General features: G+C 32.6%; 2 protein-coding genes across 2 annotated transcripts; both read right to left on the bottom strand.

Moving 5' to 3' along the window:
• Positions 1-640: 640 nt before the first annotated feature.
• On the bottom strand, positions 641-1408 carry LOC115884516 (piggyBac transposable element-derived protein 3-like). Its single transcript, XM_030903120.1, has one exon. It carries the CDS (start codon positions 1406-1408, stop codon positions 641-643), a length of 768 nt encoding a protein of 255 aa, XP_030758980.1.
• A 3373-nt stretch (positions 1409-4781) lies between these two features.
• Positions 4782-13631, bottom strand: LOC115884504. Its single transcript, XM_030903101.1, has 2 exons — positions 13465-13631; positions 4782-6431 (listed from the first exon to the last, which is right to left on the bottom strand). Exons 1-2 carry the CDS (start codon positions 13523-13525, stop codon positions 5305-5307), a joined length of 1188 nt encoding a protein of 395 aa, XP_030758961.1. The 5' UTR covers positions 13526-13631; the 3' UTR covers positions 4782-5304.
• Between the last annotated feature and the right edge of the window lie 2210 nt (positions 13632-15841).

Raw genomic sequence — 15841 nt, 5'->3', positions numbered from 1 at the left:
GTGCACCGTGTTGTTTTAACCCGTCAAAGGCGAAGTTTTTATTTTTAATTTTTTGCAATTTTTAAAATGTAATTTACGTTAATATGATCATAATTAAGACTGTTCTATGCAAAAAAAAACAAAAAACTTACGCCATTTTGAAAAAAACTACTGTTACCATATGGTAACGCCACTCCTTTAAATGTACATTTTATTCAAAATAGAAACTTATACAAAAATATTAAAGTTTTAAATGAAAACATACAATTTTAACAAAAATATTGATATTTTAACTAAAATGCTTGAAAATATTGAAAGAAAACATTTACTTGGTATGAAATATAGAAAAGCATGGGATACAAAGGCCCAAGTTGCATTTGTTGCACATAGTACGAATGCTTGAACAACAGCCTTCACCTGCGCATCTCTTTCTTTTCTTGTTTGGGGTTCAACCACTAAATGGTTCATTCCATCATATCTAACCTCGTTTGAAATTCTATTGAGCGACAGACTGGTTTTTGAAGTTTTGGGTCGACCACCAGGCTTCGGAAGGGTTCCATAACTCTGTAAATAGCACGCTGTAATTTCCCTTCGAAATTCAAGTTGCATCAGCGGTCCACCAGACTTTTTGTGAATCTGCCAGGCGTTAGTTATAGTTACGTCAACAAACCAGGTAAATTGACACATTTTCGTCCATGAGATCTGTACCTTGCATGTGTGCGTTATATTCACCAATTAAAAATGGGCGAGGTATCATAAGAATTCTTTTTTGGGCAGAACTATATCGTTTTACTTGTGATACAGGTAAAATACCGTGACAGGTTGAAGCGACACTAACAACGTTGTTGTCAACCCAACGAACTACCATAATACCTGATTCTTTTTCAATAGTCCCCTCGTATGTCCCTCTTTCTTTTTTTGCGAGAGATTTTTTGTCTGACATCGGACAATTTTTGGGTATGCGGTTTTCTCGAACGGTACCGGTACCCTGATAGCCCCTTTCTTTTAGGTGTTCTAAAAGATTTAAACCAGTAAAGAGGTTATCAAAGTACAGTTCATATGGTCTCTCTTTTTTCCCTTTTAACTGGTCCAACATTGAAACAAATGGTGCAGCAGCTTTTCCAAAATCCTTTTCGTATACTTCTTGTAAACTATTTTTTCCCTGATACAATTCGCAGTTTACTAAATATCCCGATGTTGTATTCAGTGCCCACATTTTGTACCCAAATCTAATGGGTTTACCACGAATGAACTGCTTACATGGATGTCCACCATAGTACTTTATCATACTTTCATCATAACTCATATGCTTTTCTGGCTGATAATGTTGCAAATATTTAGCTTTCAGTTTCTCTCTAAAGGGTCTAAGTTTCCACGCTTTGTCGTCCAAATTTGGTTTGGAGTTATTGGCGCAATGAAGAAAACGCATGATTTGAACAAAACGGCCCCGTCTCATGGCACCACTCATCATCGCATTGTTCACATCACCTTGTGACTCCCAATATGATTTTTTCCCTGGCAATACTACATAGCCACTTACAAAAACATTTCATTTCATTTTTGGAAGCCTTAGGATCGGGTGAGTTTTTAAACAGCATAGCGAAACGTCTCCTCGATTAGATAAGTAATTATTTCGTCGTCCAAAAATAGCTCAAAAAGTTGAACAGGTGAAAGATCCATATATTGTTTATAATTAGGTTCTGGAAAATCTCTTGTCTGCGCTTGAAGATCACTCCTAATCCAGCTGAAGCTTCTTTTAGACCTTGGAGTGTCCGATAGAACCGAAGCTGAAACACTGGTACTAGGAATATTCAGATACACAAAAAATTCCAAGACATGTAGCAAAACACAATATAACATATACAAATATACATATTTATAAAATAAAATAGCATAGCAAACACTTACTACATGTCTAAAAACAAGGAATAAATACTTACTCAAAATTGATGTCCACCAGTTTTCAAACCGTTGCGATATCGTCACAGTAAATTGTCGCCTTACACGCATGCCTTACACGTATCTGTTCACTAACAAAACCAAAACGATACTAAAATAATCATTACATGTCATTTCTTAAGCGCATACTTTGCGACATCTCGTCAAAAATTACGAAACTTCTAATGCAGTGGTTAAAGATGGACCCTATGTTTAACGTTACCATATGGTAACGCCAGTCGTTGACGGGTTAAGATATAAAAAAATCATGTTTTTTAAAATTTCAGTTTTTCAATTTTGTAATTTTTCCGAAATTCTCGCTATTTTTTACATAGGTATAAACAGCAGCGGCTGGTGAGGTAGTGCCACGGTGCCACGGAGCGAAAAAAATATGTTATAACCTTCATATGTCTCATTGAAATATAACGCATAAAAAAAACTGAAAAATAAGGTAGTGTCATGGCGATTTATTAGCGTTTTCTTTTGTTTGATGGTCCGGGTCGGTTATTAATAACGTTTTGAGTATTGTCTACGGTATCATCATAATCGGTGCTTTTGGGAATATATTGCTCTTCCATTGTTAAGTCTTGGTCATCTTCGTCCTCAATGTCGATGTGAACCTCCAGGACATTTTCGCATGACTGACCACTGCAGAAGCCACATACAACGGAACACTTCAACCCAACTTTCCTGCAACCTCATGCTGCGCCGCATCCTTTTCTACAAGTGCATGAAATGAATTTCAATAAGTTGTCGAGTGCTGCTTGTTCTGTCATGGTGATAGTGGAACAAGTCCATTGCTGCCCAGTTTCCAGCCCCAGTCTTCAGGTTTTTTTCTCGATTCCATACTATTTCTGGACTTGATGATATGTCCTGAAAGAATGATACAGCGCAGCATCCTTCGTTGGTGGCAACGAAGCAAGATTGGATTTACTTTTTGTGGTTGATCTAGCAAAACGTTGGTAGTGGATTTCTTCTAAGTTGTCTTCTTCCAAGTTGCCACCATACAAAGCAACGAGAAAGCGTGCTCCAGCATCTACGATGTCCTCTGGTGTTGCATCTTGATGTTTAAAAATACCAATGATGTCACTGAGTCCTGCTGTTTTCTGGAGAAGCGATCAAAACTTCATATTTCCTTGGTTGAAGATTGACGATGTCGTGTCACAGCCACTAAAAGCATGGAGAAACAGAATGTTCTCAGCTATTTTTTCATGTTTTAAGCTATTAGCTGAATATATTTAGCAATTTTGCTTTTTCCTGGTTTGCGAAGATAGATGTTACCCTGAGACGGTGCCAATGCTGTCAGCAAAACGAGAAGGTCAACGTCTTCGCAAAATACGAAAACAGCATCAAATTTTGGGCACAAGGAAATCGCTGTTCTGGCAATCAACACATCAGCATCTTCTTCCGCCTGGTTGACAGTAATAGCAGCCCGCTCCATTTTTTTGGTGAGCATCGAAATTAAACGGCCTTTATTGTTTTCGTTGGCTAAAAATAATTCCTGGGAAACTTGAACGGGCATTGTTTCATCGTAGAGATCATCCGCAGATGTTCTATGCTTCTTCGATCGGCGAAGTCTTTCTGCGTCCTTGGTATTCCTTTTGGCTCCATCACTCGGATATCCATCAAAAACAACGACTGCATGTGAAACGTAGTGATTTCGTACATATTGAACGTACTTTTCGGAAATGTGCGCAACTGAATCATTACAGTGCAATACAACTTTGTGCAAAAGGTATCCTCCATCCCAAATATTGATTTGGTTATCTCCGAATTCCACACTTTCGGGAAGTTGTGTAAAAATATAAATTTTGATCGTAAGATTAACCGCTGCGGATATATTTTGAAAAATACAGTTTTTTGTATCTTTAATTCAAGATGGCGGCTCGAGCGGTCGCACCCCAAGGTCGAAAACTTGGATTTTTCATCAAGACCTAAACCTTAACAACATATTAAAAAATTATTACTACACCACCTTTTGTATGGTAGAGGCCTATAATGGCCCCCTATAATTTTTATTGATTTCTGTATTATTTATATTAACCCCCTGGCATGGTATCGACCAAATAGCTTTAGTGTCAACTGGGAACAATTTCGTTCCTGGTGTTAGGTCCTTGTATATTTTAGTTATAGGGCAAAGAATTTCAACTTATCATTACACAACGACACTATAAAAAAAAACAACGCTTTATTGTACAAAAAGCCAAAACAGCTTACAACAAAGCAAAACAAAAAAAGCACAAAAAACAAAAAAAAGCACTAAAACGATATTAATTAGACAATTAATTAGTTATTCGCTGTAATGGAACATTGTCTATCTTTTTTGATTAAAGTATATTATTATTGTAGCAAACGTTTGAAACCTAACTTATAGTACCTATTTAGCTTTCTATATTATAAATTTCTTTATAGTACCTATTTAGCTGACTAAATTAAATATGCCATATATTACATAGAATATTATATTTTAAACATATATATTTTACACTATCGTCGATAAAATATCAGTATTTGAGAGAGTTTAATGTTACTATTTGTTTTATACTTTGAAGTTTATTAAACTATGATATAATATAGAATAATATGAATGGTTTCAAAGGCAGATTTAAAAGTAGTTTTTGGGAAACTACTACCTACTGAAAAACTGCTACCAATAGCTATCGCAAAAGTATATATTTATATATCATTTTTGTAAATATTTTGATAACAGTAATCTTTTATAGATATGGTTTTCTAGATACATAGATAATAAAAGTTTACAACGAAAAGATGGAAGAATATTTTGTTGTAGGCATTGTAGGTCACTTTATACCTACGCTTCATAATAATAAAAAAAATTGTTAATTCGAATTAAAATTTCAGTGCTCTTTATAATTGAATGCAGTACCTCCTTTATTAAAATCCTCACAAATAGACTTATAAAATAAATGGGTAAATCATTCTCACTTATTAGTACCTATTTATTTGAATATTAAAATTTTAATTACATATTCATTAATTAGACCATTAATTAATTTAGTTACAATAGAAAATTATATATGTTTTTAATTAAAATATGTTATTGCTTAGGGGCAAATATTGGAAATTTGGTATTTATAGTGCCTTCTTAGCTCTGTATAATGCTGAGCGTATTAAACATACCAAAATTTACATACAATATTATCTTGACAAATTATATTTTACAGGTTTTTTATTACAGACAGAGGGTATGGGAATTTGAAAAAAAATATTGTGTCGCTATTTATTTTATACCTATTTTTTTAACGACCATTATTTTAAAAATGAATTTAAAAGTATGTAATAGTTGTCACATTACACTCTATTATACACTATTAGTTAATGCAATGTCAAAATACCATATTGTACAATATGAGTTATATAGGTATATTAGACTAAGAGACCAGAAACGGGAAAACTTGGTACATAACTGACAGTTTTCTTAAAATCTTCAATCTCGCAAGCATATATAAGACCCTCAGGGACAGAATCCCAGGCTACGTGTATCCAATCTATTTGATCAGACACATCATCACAAAATACTGTATAACTTTTTGCGTAAGGATTATTTAGTCCAATAATTGCTATACCTCTGAGAGATATTGGATCATACACTACTTTCCAGAAAATTTCTGGAACTGGTAGATTTTTTACTCCGTTCACATCATAGATGTATAATTCCGTAGGATGACCTCTAGAGTCTGGCAGTGTTAGTACACCATATACTCCCGTCCACTGAATGAGGTCTACATCATTTGCCTCGGCGTAATCACGCACGCTAATCTCAACTTTGTACCAATTCCCTGCATTGAATATTTGCCATTGGGGAGCAGCGTTAACAAAAAAGAAGGTTGAATTTTGTTCAGATGGATAGAAATTGTCTGATCTGGCAGTCATATGACCTCTGGCCAAATAATATGTATTGGTATTAATATATTGCGTAGACTCTGCTGGTAAGCCTAGTTGGTTATTGATGGTTGTACGTTGATTTACTCGAGTATAATAGCTATTCACCGATGTAATGGAATACAAGGATCTCCCTTGTATGAAACTGGGCCTGGGAGTACTAGTTACGCGCTTGTTGATAGCTCTGGTAATGTTGACACGAGTATGGAGCGCCAGCTGTGTGGACTGGTCGAAACAAACTAAAACAGTTCTCAAAAAATTATTTGATGTTTCGAAGCCTATTTCTATCTCTTTTCCGTTGTTTTCACAATCCAGTCCTGTGTAACGGGCGTTTTTATCTGGTATTCTGCTGCAAGTGATGTCATTGAAATCGACATGTTGACTGTGTATTTCGAATAAACTCCCCACTATACAAGTAGCCATGCTGATATCTGTGTAAGTGTTCGAGCCGATAATAATTTCTCCACCGGGGCATAAGAAATCCACAGAAGTTCCTGGGGGAAACCTCAGATCAAGATCGTGGAACTCTGGATAGAGAAACTCATTCTGATTGTGCAGTACCACTATTGGTGACAAGTTTCCGTAAGGTGAAATCCGACAGTCCAGCAGACCTAAAAAATATAAAATATATTAATTGCTTCCTCTTTCCCTCCCATTTAATAAATACATTTTTTGGTCTATTATAAGATGACTTCAATATAGAAGTAATGCTTAATTAAATTTATTATTTGTGAAAATTTAAATTATTAACATAGTTGACATAGTCAATTATTTGTTGCTTAAAATTGATAAAAGTGGATTTTCATCGGAAAAAATATCGGCTAATGTAAGTTTAACTGGCAAAACAATACAATACAATTTTAATTTATGTGATTGGTTTTAAGATTCACCGCATTTTCAGCAGGGTAAGGATTTTTGTTTTACTTAAATGCTAAGGACCAACTAGAGAATACATGACTGTGTTTTTTGTCATTTTTACTCACAGGCAAATTATAAAAAATTATGTATCATTTTTTGGGTGTCTACTAAGCTTGTTGGACCGACTATAGTTTTCCTTATGCAACTCCAATTTGACCATTTGAATTGTTTTTCAAAGTTAAACTGGTATTTTTTTAAATACAAGTTAAAGCTAGGTTGACACGGATAACTACATGCTGTTTACGTTTATTTTAAGCTTATTTTTTTATTCCAAGAAAAATTTTGTAAATTGCATATTTTGACAGATATTTGCGAAAAACCGATTTGTAGGCCAAAACTGGCTGAGCACGGTGTTGCAATTTTCCCCTAAAACTACTCCCCAAAAGGTACACAATCCGGTTGAAAAGTCTCGGTCGACGAATTAAGTCGTGATTTTAACCTTCATTTACTGGACTAATAAGAGAAGTTAAAATTCTATGTTATTTACCTCCGAAATCGATGTCAACCTATCTAATATTTAAATTAAATATGATCTGCTCAGTACTATGTTAAGTTTTACAAGGACCTGGACCTGATGGTCCTTCCAATCTGTTTTTAAGATAATGTGCAGTAAGAATTTGAGAACTTCTATGTTTTATTTTTAATCGCTGTATGTCTACTGGGGCATTTCCAGTTCACTGGAAACATTTCTTTGTTACTCCAATTTCTAAATCAGGCAACAAATCATATATCAGTAACTATCGTTTAATATGCATTCAGTCTGCCATTCCAAAATTACTTGAAAATTTTTTAATTCCAACACTAACTAATTGTTTGAAAAATATTACTGTAACTAATCAGCATGGTTTGACAGCTGAACATTAATTATTGTTCGTCTATTATTTTTACTAGGGATGAAAGTAAATTTCACGTAACGTATCCGAATATTAATATCAACTTATCAGGGTGTACACTAGGGTGCACCAAAAAAAAAATATTTTTTTGTTTTTAGTTACAAGAAAATAAATGGGAAGAGCTGAAACTTTACCAGACTTTTTTTTTCATCGCCCTGAATGATATTTGGACGGTAACTAAGAAGAAAAAATATATTATTTTTTTTTGGTGCACTCTACTGTACAGGGTGGTCGAAATTGGTCTGTTTTAACAGAGAAAACCTATTTCCTGATTAGATAGAGCAAAACCGACATAGATGTCATGGGCTCGATTTCTGAGACACGTCTAATGGCGCAAACCGCCTGTTGATATTTTCACTGTTGACTGAGATACGGGGTCTTTTTTAATTTTTTACTATTTGGAAAATTGCCCATAAATTTTATTTATCGCGGAATAATAAAATTCTGTAAAAACGTTCTTAAGGCACTTTTTTAAGCACTATGCTTGTTTTTTTTGTCAGAAATAATAAAAAATATAATTTTTTAAATGGAAATCATAGTTGGCTATGAACTTTAAAAAATGCTGGCGTTTAACCCTTTCCAACGATATAAAGTTATGTGTATTTATTTCTAAAAATGAGAGAAATATTACATTTTTTATCTTTGTGTCGAAGCGGGCCTTGATTTTGTATTGACCTATAGTTACCTAATTATTTTTTATCACAATTTAATATTCTATATTATTATTTATCTGCATAATTAAAGACTTTTGAAAAGGTAAATCAACATTCTATATTAGTATTACCATTTACAATTAAAACGCCAGGTTTACAACTGCATTATTAAATTGAGAATTTAGAGAGAATTGGATTGGAACAAAGGGCCCCATATCTTGACCCCCATATTTTTGGGCCTGCTAGGTCCTGTAATTTAACTCTTTTCAACTTTTTTATGGGGGAAATTAAAATACCTTATCTATAAGGGAAGAACCATTGGGATGAGAGAAGAATTGCAGAAAATTACTAGGTAAACTTTTGGACTTATTACACTAGTTCGCTTAATAAATCGTTGTAACTGTGCGCAAAAGATGTTTGTGTATTCAACAAGGAGGTTCTCTTCATCAACGTCTTTGATTTTCATTTTTCATTTTTGAGGTTCTCAACATCTTTGATTTTTTTTTAGAAAACTATATTCGTCATACAAAAAATTCGTTTTTTTAGTTTTGTTCTTTGTATCGATTTCAATTGTAATTACTAATACTAATATAGAATGTTAATTCACCGTTCCAAAAGTCTTTAGTTAGAGATAGTGCAGATAAATATTAAATAATATTAAATTATGATAAAAAATAATTAGGCACATAGGTCAACACAAAATCAGGGCCGCTTCGATATAAAGATAAAAAACCTAATATTTCTCTCATTCTTAGAAATAGATACCCCTAACTTTATATCGTTGAAAATGGTTAAACGCCAGCATTTTTTTAAGTTCATAGCCAACTATGATTTCCATTTAAAGAAATATATTTTTTATTATTTGTGACAAAAAGAGCAAGCATAGCAAAAAACTTACTACGCCACTGGATTGTGCTTAAAAAAGTGCCTAAAGAATGTTTTTAGAGTATTTTATTATTCGGCAAAATAAAAAAGTTATGAGCAATTTTCAAAATGGTAAAAAATTCAAAAATGTATGTATCTCAGTTGGCACTGAAAATATCAACAGCTTCAACATTAAACGTGTCTCAGATATCGAGCCCATGACATCTATATCGGTTTTGTTCTATTTAGTCAGGAAATAGGTTTTCTCTGTTAAAACAGACCAATTTCGACCACCCTGTACACTATTAAGGATCTTAGAATATGGCTCGATTACAAATAAAATTTTAACAACCACTATGACAATATAATATAAAAGGCAAACAGGAATTTGGGTTTTCCCTCAATAACAACATTATACAGTTTGTTATTTTGTTTATTACTCGCGGCAAGAGCTTTATGGTTGAAATCTGGCAACCTCGACCCGCTCGTCGTGAGACGACGGACGCGACGGGACGAGTCGGCAGCTTAACTTAGTACTCATTTGGAATGTAGGCAGTGTTGCCATTCTATTCCCCAATAAGTAACCGTCCAGTTAACAATCTGTATAATAGCCTATGGAAGGTATAGTATAATATGTAAGGTATTATATAATAGCCAGGCAGTAAGAACATCATTAGAGTACTCTTCCATAATCTGGATGCCACATATGAAACGTATAAAAATAGGGTTTTCCGAGGATTTTTCCAAATTGAGAAAATATTTTTAAAATATATGTATGAATTTCTTCCTTTGTAAATCCATTCTGTTGAATATGATTGAGACTACAGAGTATCTGAACTTCCAAAAGTTGGAACTTAGATGGGATTATCTGGCTGTATGTTTTTTTACTACTAATATCATTTTTACTTACTAATATCATATCGTATAATAATCACCAAATTATTTGGCAAACCTCGATTTTCGTTGTTTGAACACATTTGAGGTTACAATCATTGCTACATTTAAAGACAAATTCAACTTATTATGCACAGAATTGCCCTGCAAATAGAATTTCCAGAAGTGTGAATAGGTACGACTTGGTTAATACTTGTAACTTCTTAAGTATATTTAAAAGTCGTGTATTGTATAGATTGTATAGATTGTGCTTGGCCTTTATTATTTTATTTCTGTATTATTCTATGTAATCTATTATTTCTGTATTATTTATTATTTCTGTATTATCTATTTAAATTGTATTTTTTGTTGTATTTTTTGATATGTTTTTTGCTATGTTTTGCTATATTAAATAAATAAATAAAATAACCAGTTATTTGGATAGGATAATCTCCAGCTAGTCTATAAACAATGAAAAACATCGGAAGTGATTCTTTTATTAGTTTACGAACATAATTAATATTGTAGTATCTTTATGGTGGCCATATAAGTTATTTTTATTAATAAAAATATAGCGTAACTTTTTATGATCTTTATGAGTAAAGGTCAATTTTATAATCAAATTACATTACATCAATGAAGCAAACGTTATTTAATTTTGCTTATCTTACATTATCTCACGTTATCTAACCGTACTGTTTAATATAAAACTTCGGTCCCCATTTCGTTAGGTTAAAAGAAATCAATTATAAAATAAATATCACGAAAAACTTTAATTATTAATAAAATAAAAACAGTGAAAATTTTTCAGGCGTGCTAGTAAAAATAAAGTTATATTTTGAAATCTTCGAAATCAAATATTTTTGGCTAGTTTTTCTATTAATTTATAATAAAATGGCGATTTGCGGCTGGCCCGAATCAGACCTAGCAGAAGTGTTGTCAACTTTCTGAAATAAAATTTCCTACAAAGACTCGAAATTTCCCGTGTTTTCTAAAAATTCCCACGAATTGTCAAATCCAATATAGTGGTTCTACAGTTGGAGTTGGAACCTTTGGTCTTACAACAGCAAAATAAAACACTAATTCACCACAATATACCAAAACACTACTTTTTGCACTGGACGCGCGTTTCGCTAACTATCGTAGCTAACTATCTTTCGCTCACCATATTAGAATTATCGGTAGATGATTAAAACTAGTAAAATATTTTGGTGTATTATGGTGAATTAGTGTTTTATTTTGCTATTATATTTTTTAACTGAAAATTTAAATATTTTCGAAGCAAATTTAGGGATCCACATATTATATCATCCATAGAAATATTTGCGTTTATTTAAAATTCGCCATGAATTCGAGGGGTACAAGGTACAAGAATAATGTTTGATGCCAACCGAAAATGTGTATTTGTTGCGATAATGCTAACTTGAATTTACTCACTTCGCTGCGAACAATTTTTTATTTTTATGTGGCACCGTCTGTATTTTTTGTACTTTATTCTATTGAAAATGATACTCTGAATTGAATGACATATCATATGCCAACTTTCAACATTATCGCTTAAAAAAATCGTATTTTAAAGTTCAGTCTAGATTGTTAAAATGGCTGTGTAAAAAACACTAATATTTAATTAAGGAGCCTTGGAAATATTTTTTTATCGTCTAGTGTTTTTCGTGTCTTGTACTGGCCGGTTAAAAGATGCCCAAATCGTATTTTTACTCATATCTCAATTTTTTCAAATGGAACCAGGATGGCTCATTAGCATATTTGGAAGAAGCATTTTTTACGAATAATTAAATCAATTACCATCATTACAATTAAATCAATTACCATCAATTACCATCATTAATTAACATCAAATTGTTATGAACCGCCTACTTTTTACAAACGCCATTCAAATTACAAATCCAATGTGCGGTTAATAACGACAATGTTACTCGAAATACCTAGGATGTGGTACCAAATTATTTGTAAAATAATATTTTTTCCAAATATGCTAATGAGCGGGCCCCGTTCCATTAAAAAAATATATTATTAAAAATACTCTTTGCCCATTTTTTAACCGGCCAGAACAAGTCACGAAAATCATTAGACGATGAAGTCTATTTTTTAAGTAATAGCCACTTTAAACACAGCCACTCTAGATTGAAATTTAAAATACGATTTTTTAAGCGCCAATGTGAAAAGTTGACATATGTCCTTTACTATGAAATAAAGTAAAAACATACAGAGGGTGCCGTATGAAAATTAAAAACTGTAATCGTTTCCGGTGAAACAGGAAGTGACCGAAAAAAAGTCAATAAATCCCCCTAATTTGTCATACTAACATACTAAATCTCGTTTTGATCTGACAAAATAAAAAAGTTATATGCGTGAGCCACTTTTGAAAAACACTCGGTTTATATTTCAAAATTATTATTTCTTAAACCTTTTATAAAATACAAAGCAACATAGTTTACAAGATTTTGAGAGATGCATATACAGTGAGAAATAATGTGCAGATTCAGTAGATTAGCAGTGGAGAAGTTGTAGTATCATGATTTGATTTTTAGATTTGCAGAAATTATTTTTTTTAGTTTTGTGTTACTAAATTAAGTAAAAATGGGTCTAATGTAATATTAAGCAAACAAAAAATGTTTATACCTATGTGGCGGATTCATCTTTCCAAAAAAATCCTGTATGGGTATTTCGCCACTGCACTGCAAGAAAATCTACAAAATAAAATAATTATTTTTTGTAAACACTTCTGCGTTAAACCTAAACGGACGCTGCTTGTCAGAAGTTATGTTTACAGTAATACAAATTTACCTAACAAAGAAAAAAAAATGCTTAACGTTTCGGAAAGTTATCTCTTTCCGTCGTCGGAAGCAAAAAAATACAAAGAATAAAGAAAAAAACTATTTAAAATATTTAAATTCAACTATTCGAGAACACTTTACTTTTTTAAAACAGATACGTCTATAAGAAACCGTTGACGTTGTGTTTGGTTTGGAAAAAAATTCTGTCAACGGTTTCTTGTTGTTTTTAGTAAGTGTTTACAAAAAATAATTATTTTATTTTGTAGATTTTCTTGCAGTGCAGTGGCGAAATACCCATAAAGGATTTTTTTTGAAAAATTAAGTAAACAACAAGCATACGTATACAAGCATATTACAAAAATAAAATAAAAAAAGTGTTATTTGGGGGATCTAATTATGTGGTATTTAAATGATCAATTATTAAACTAAGTAGTGCTTCAGATGATTTAAAAAAAATGGGCTGTTAATATTATGTTAGAATCAAGAGATTTTGATAATTTTTACGTTGGTTCTTACTTTCTTCACTTTTTAAGAAGCACTTAAGTTTTTCAAACTGAAATTTTTATTGATTGTTCTGCTTCGTATATATATTTTTTAAATTTGACATCGTATAATGTGTAATAATTTGAGTATACTAGATGTACTTACCTGAATTAACTTTTTGCACAAAAGCTATAACAGCAAAAATTATATAAATTTTGTTGTCCATTATCTTTGGGACTAGATTTATAAGTATCTTATTTTAAATTCATTGTTTTAATGAATTACTGGAGTAGAGTTAATATTTATAATGAATAGGTATAAGTATCTGTACTAATCTTATCATTTTTCTTAATTAAAAATCAATTACAACACTAATATTAGGTGAATAACACATCGATTAAATCGAATTGCCTTTTGTTTTTTAGGAATTCTAGTCTATGTATACTTCTAGGAATGCATTTGCAGATGTTGAATTGTTCGGACTACAGTAATTAAACCAACTATCTTAGTTCCAACGTCGGTATATTAAACTAGTAAATTTAATTATTTTTAGTTATACAGGGTGAGTTTCCTACGATGTTCTGTATAGGAATTATAACAGTCAAATTTCCTCGCTACGACCTCTGTGTGCTAGCTCATAAAATATCGCAAATAGCTATTATTTTTGCATCATGTTTACTATAATTTTATTGTTAAATATTATTGTATTTAAATTTTACAATTATGCAACCCGATATACACCGCGATATTATACAGCTACAGCTCCACAATATTGTCACTGGCCCAGCATTAGAAATTTTGTCGACCTCTCTTTTCTTTATCTTTGGTCATCACTTGTCACTTGTCACTGTCAGATCAAATCAGATGTTTTTGGATTTATTTATCCTTTGTTTTGGTTATTGAAATTTTATAATTATCAGATAAAATTTCATAGTTAAATTGTTTATTTTTGATGTGGATCGCAGTGTGCAATTCGTTCATTTTAATTGTGGAATTTCTGAGTTAAGTTCGTTCATTGACCGGATATGAAATATGTCAGTGGAAAATATTCTAGAATATCGTTTTTTATTTATGCCTTTTTGTGAGTCGGACTAGTCAAGATATATAGTTCTCTATCTATATCCTGGAGGGAGATTTCCGGTTGAAATCTGATTTTGTGAAGGAAATCGAATTCTTGCATCAATTCTTGTGTATCCACCGTCCGAATGTCGTCGTGAAGAACTGGCTGCCGTTTCGTGAAGCATTCCCTGTTGGTGATTAGCAGGTCTTCGTAATGAAGGACTAAGTCTTCCGGAACATATTTGGTCAGAGACGTGGTTGTATTTTGTTGATTTGGATGGACCGCCGACCAATTTCCGTAAAGGATTAAACAGGCTAATTTTTCCGACCGACCGATATTCCGATTGCACGTGCCCAAGAAGTCCCCGAATAGTTCCAAGGTATGCTATAATTCTTAGAGCGATATTAAAATTATATTTGCTTTGGAGCAAAATTGACTAAGCGTTAAAGATAAATGAGAGGTGTGGCCGTCTAAGAACAGGATTACAGGAAGAGGAATATTTTCAGCAATTATCCAAGGATAAAAAATATTGGCGATATATTCGTAGAAAGGCCGTCATCCAACCACTGTCAGATTTTCCAATGGTCCAACGTTGAGGAAAATTATCTGTAATAGATTTGGGAATCCGTTTATAATTAAAAACAACCATTGGAGGAAGAATCTTTCCGGATGCACTGCAGGTAATTAACGTTGTAAGACACTCTTTATCATCATTATTCGAAAACGAGTAAACTGTTTTCTCCCCTTTTCTCACTAACACTTTAGCCCTAAGGCAATGCTCAACTAATCTTTCTACACCACGTGGGCGTGGAAAAGTCGAAAACCAGTCAACAATACGAATAAAAATCAGTTGCATTGCCTTAGAATAGGCAGAAGAATTATAGCATACCTTGGAACTATTCGGGGACTTCCACGTTGCATAATCGTAAAATTTAAATAAAATAATATTTAACAATAAAATTATAGTAAACATGACGCAAAAAATATTTTATGAGCTAGCACACAGAGGTCGTAGCGAGGAAATTTGACTGTTACAGTATCTCGGATAAGGTAAACGTACCAATTATCGGCAGTGCGCTAATTATCGGCACAGAGCCCGAATTTTATTCAAAAACAAGAAATTGGTCCAATTTATACATTATGCGACATCTCTTGCAATCTGGTACAACCCGACTCTACCCCCACTACTCAACCTGTCGATCAACCGACATTGCAACACGTGAAAAATAATTAGTTTAGACCTGTCAGTTTTTGTCTTGCTTTGGCGGCAACTTGTGCTTCGTGTGTGTACAAACAGGTAAAGTGAAACATCATATTTTTGATACTTAAAATGCTGATATTGACTTTAAAAGTTGTCCTATATATTTTGTGGGTTCAATATATGTGTTAAAGTAATAATAAGTGTCACATTATTCATAATTTTTGATTTATACCGGTGCCGATAATAGGAACACCAAAAAGACTCTTGCGCTAATTTTCGGC

Source organism: Sitophilus oryzae, unplaced genomic scaffold, assembly GCF_002938485.1.
Source record: "Sitophilus oryzae breed Bouriz unplaced genomic scaffold, Soryzae_2.0 scaffold_296_pilon_pilon, whole genome shotgun sequence".
Taxonomy (NCBI): Eukaryota; Metazoa; Arthropoda; class Insecta; order Coleoptera; family Curculionidae; genus Sitophilus; species Sitophilus oryzae.
The sequence above is the reverse complement of the archived record's forward strand: the minus strand, read 5'-3'. Positions and strand labels throughout refer to the sequence as shown.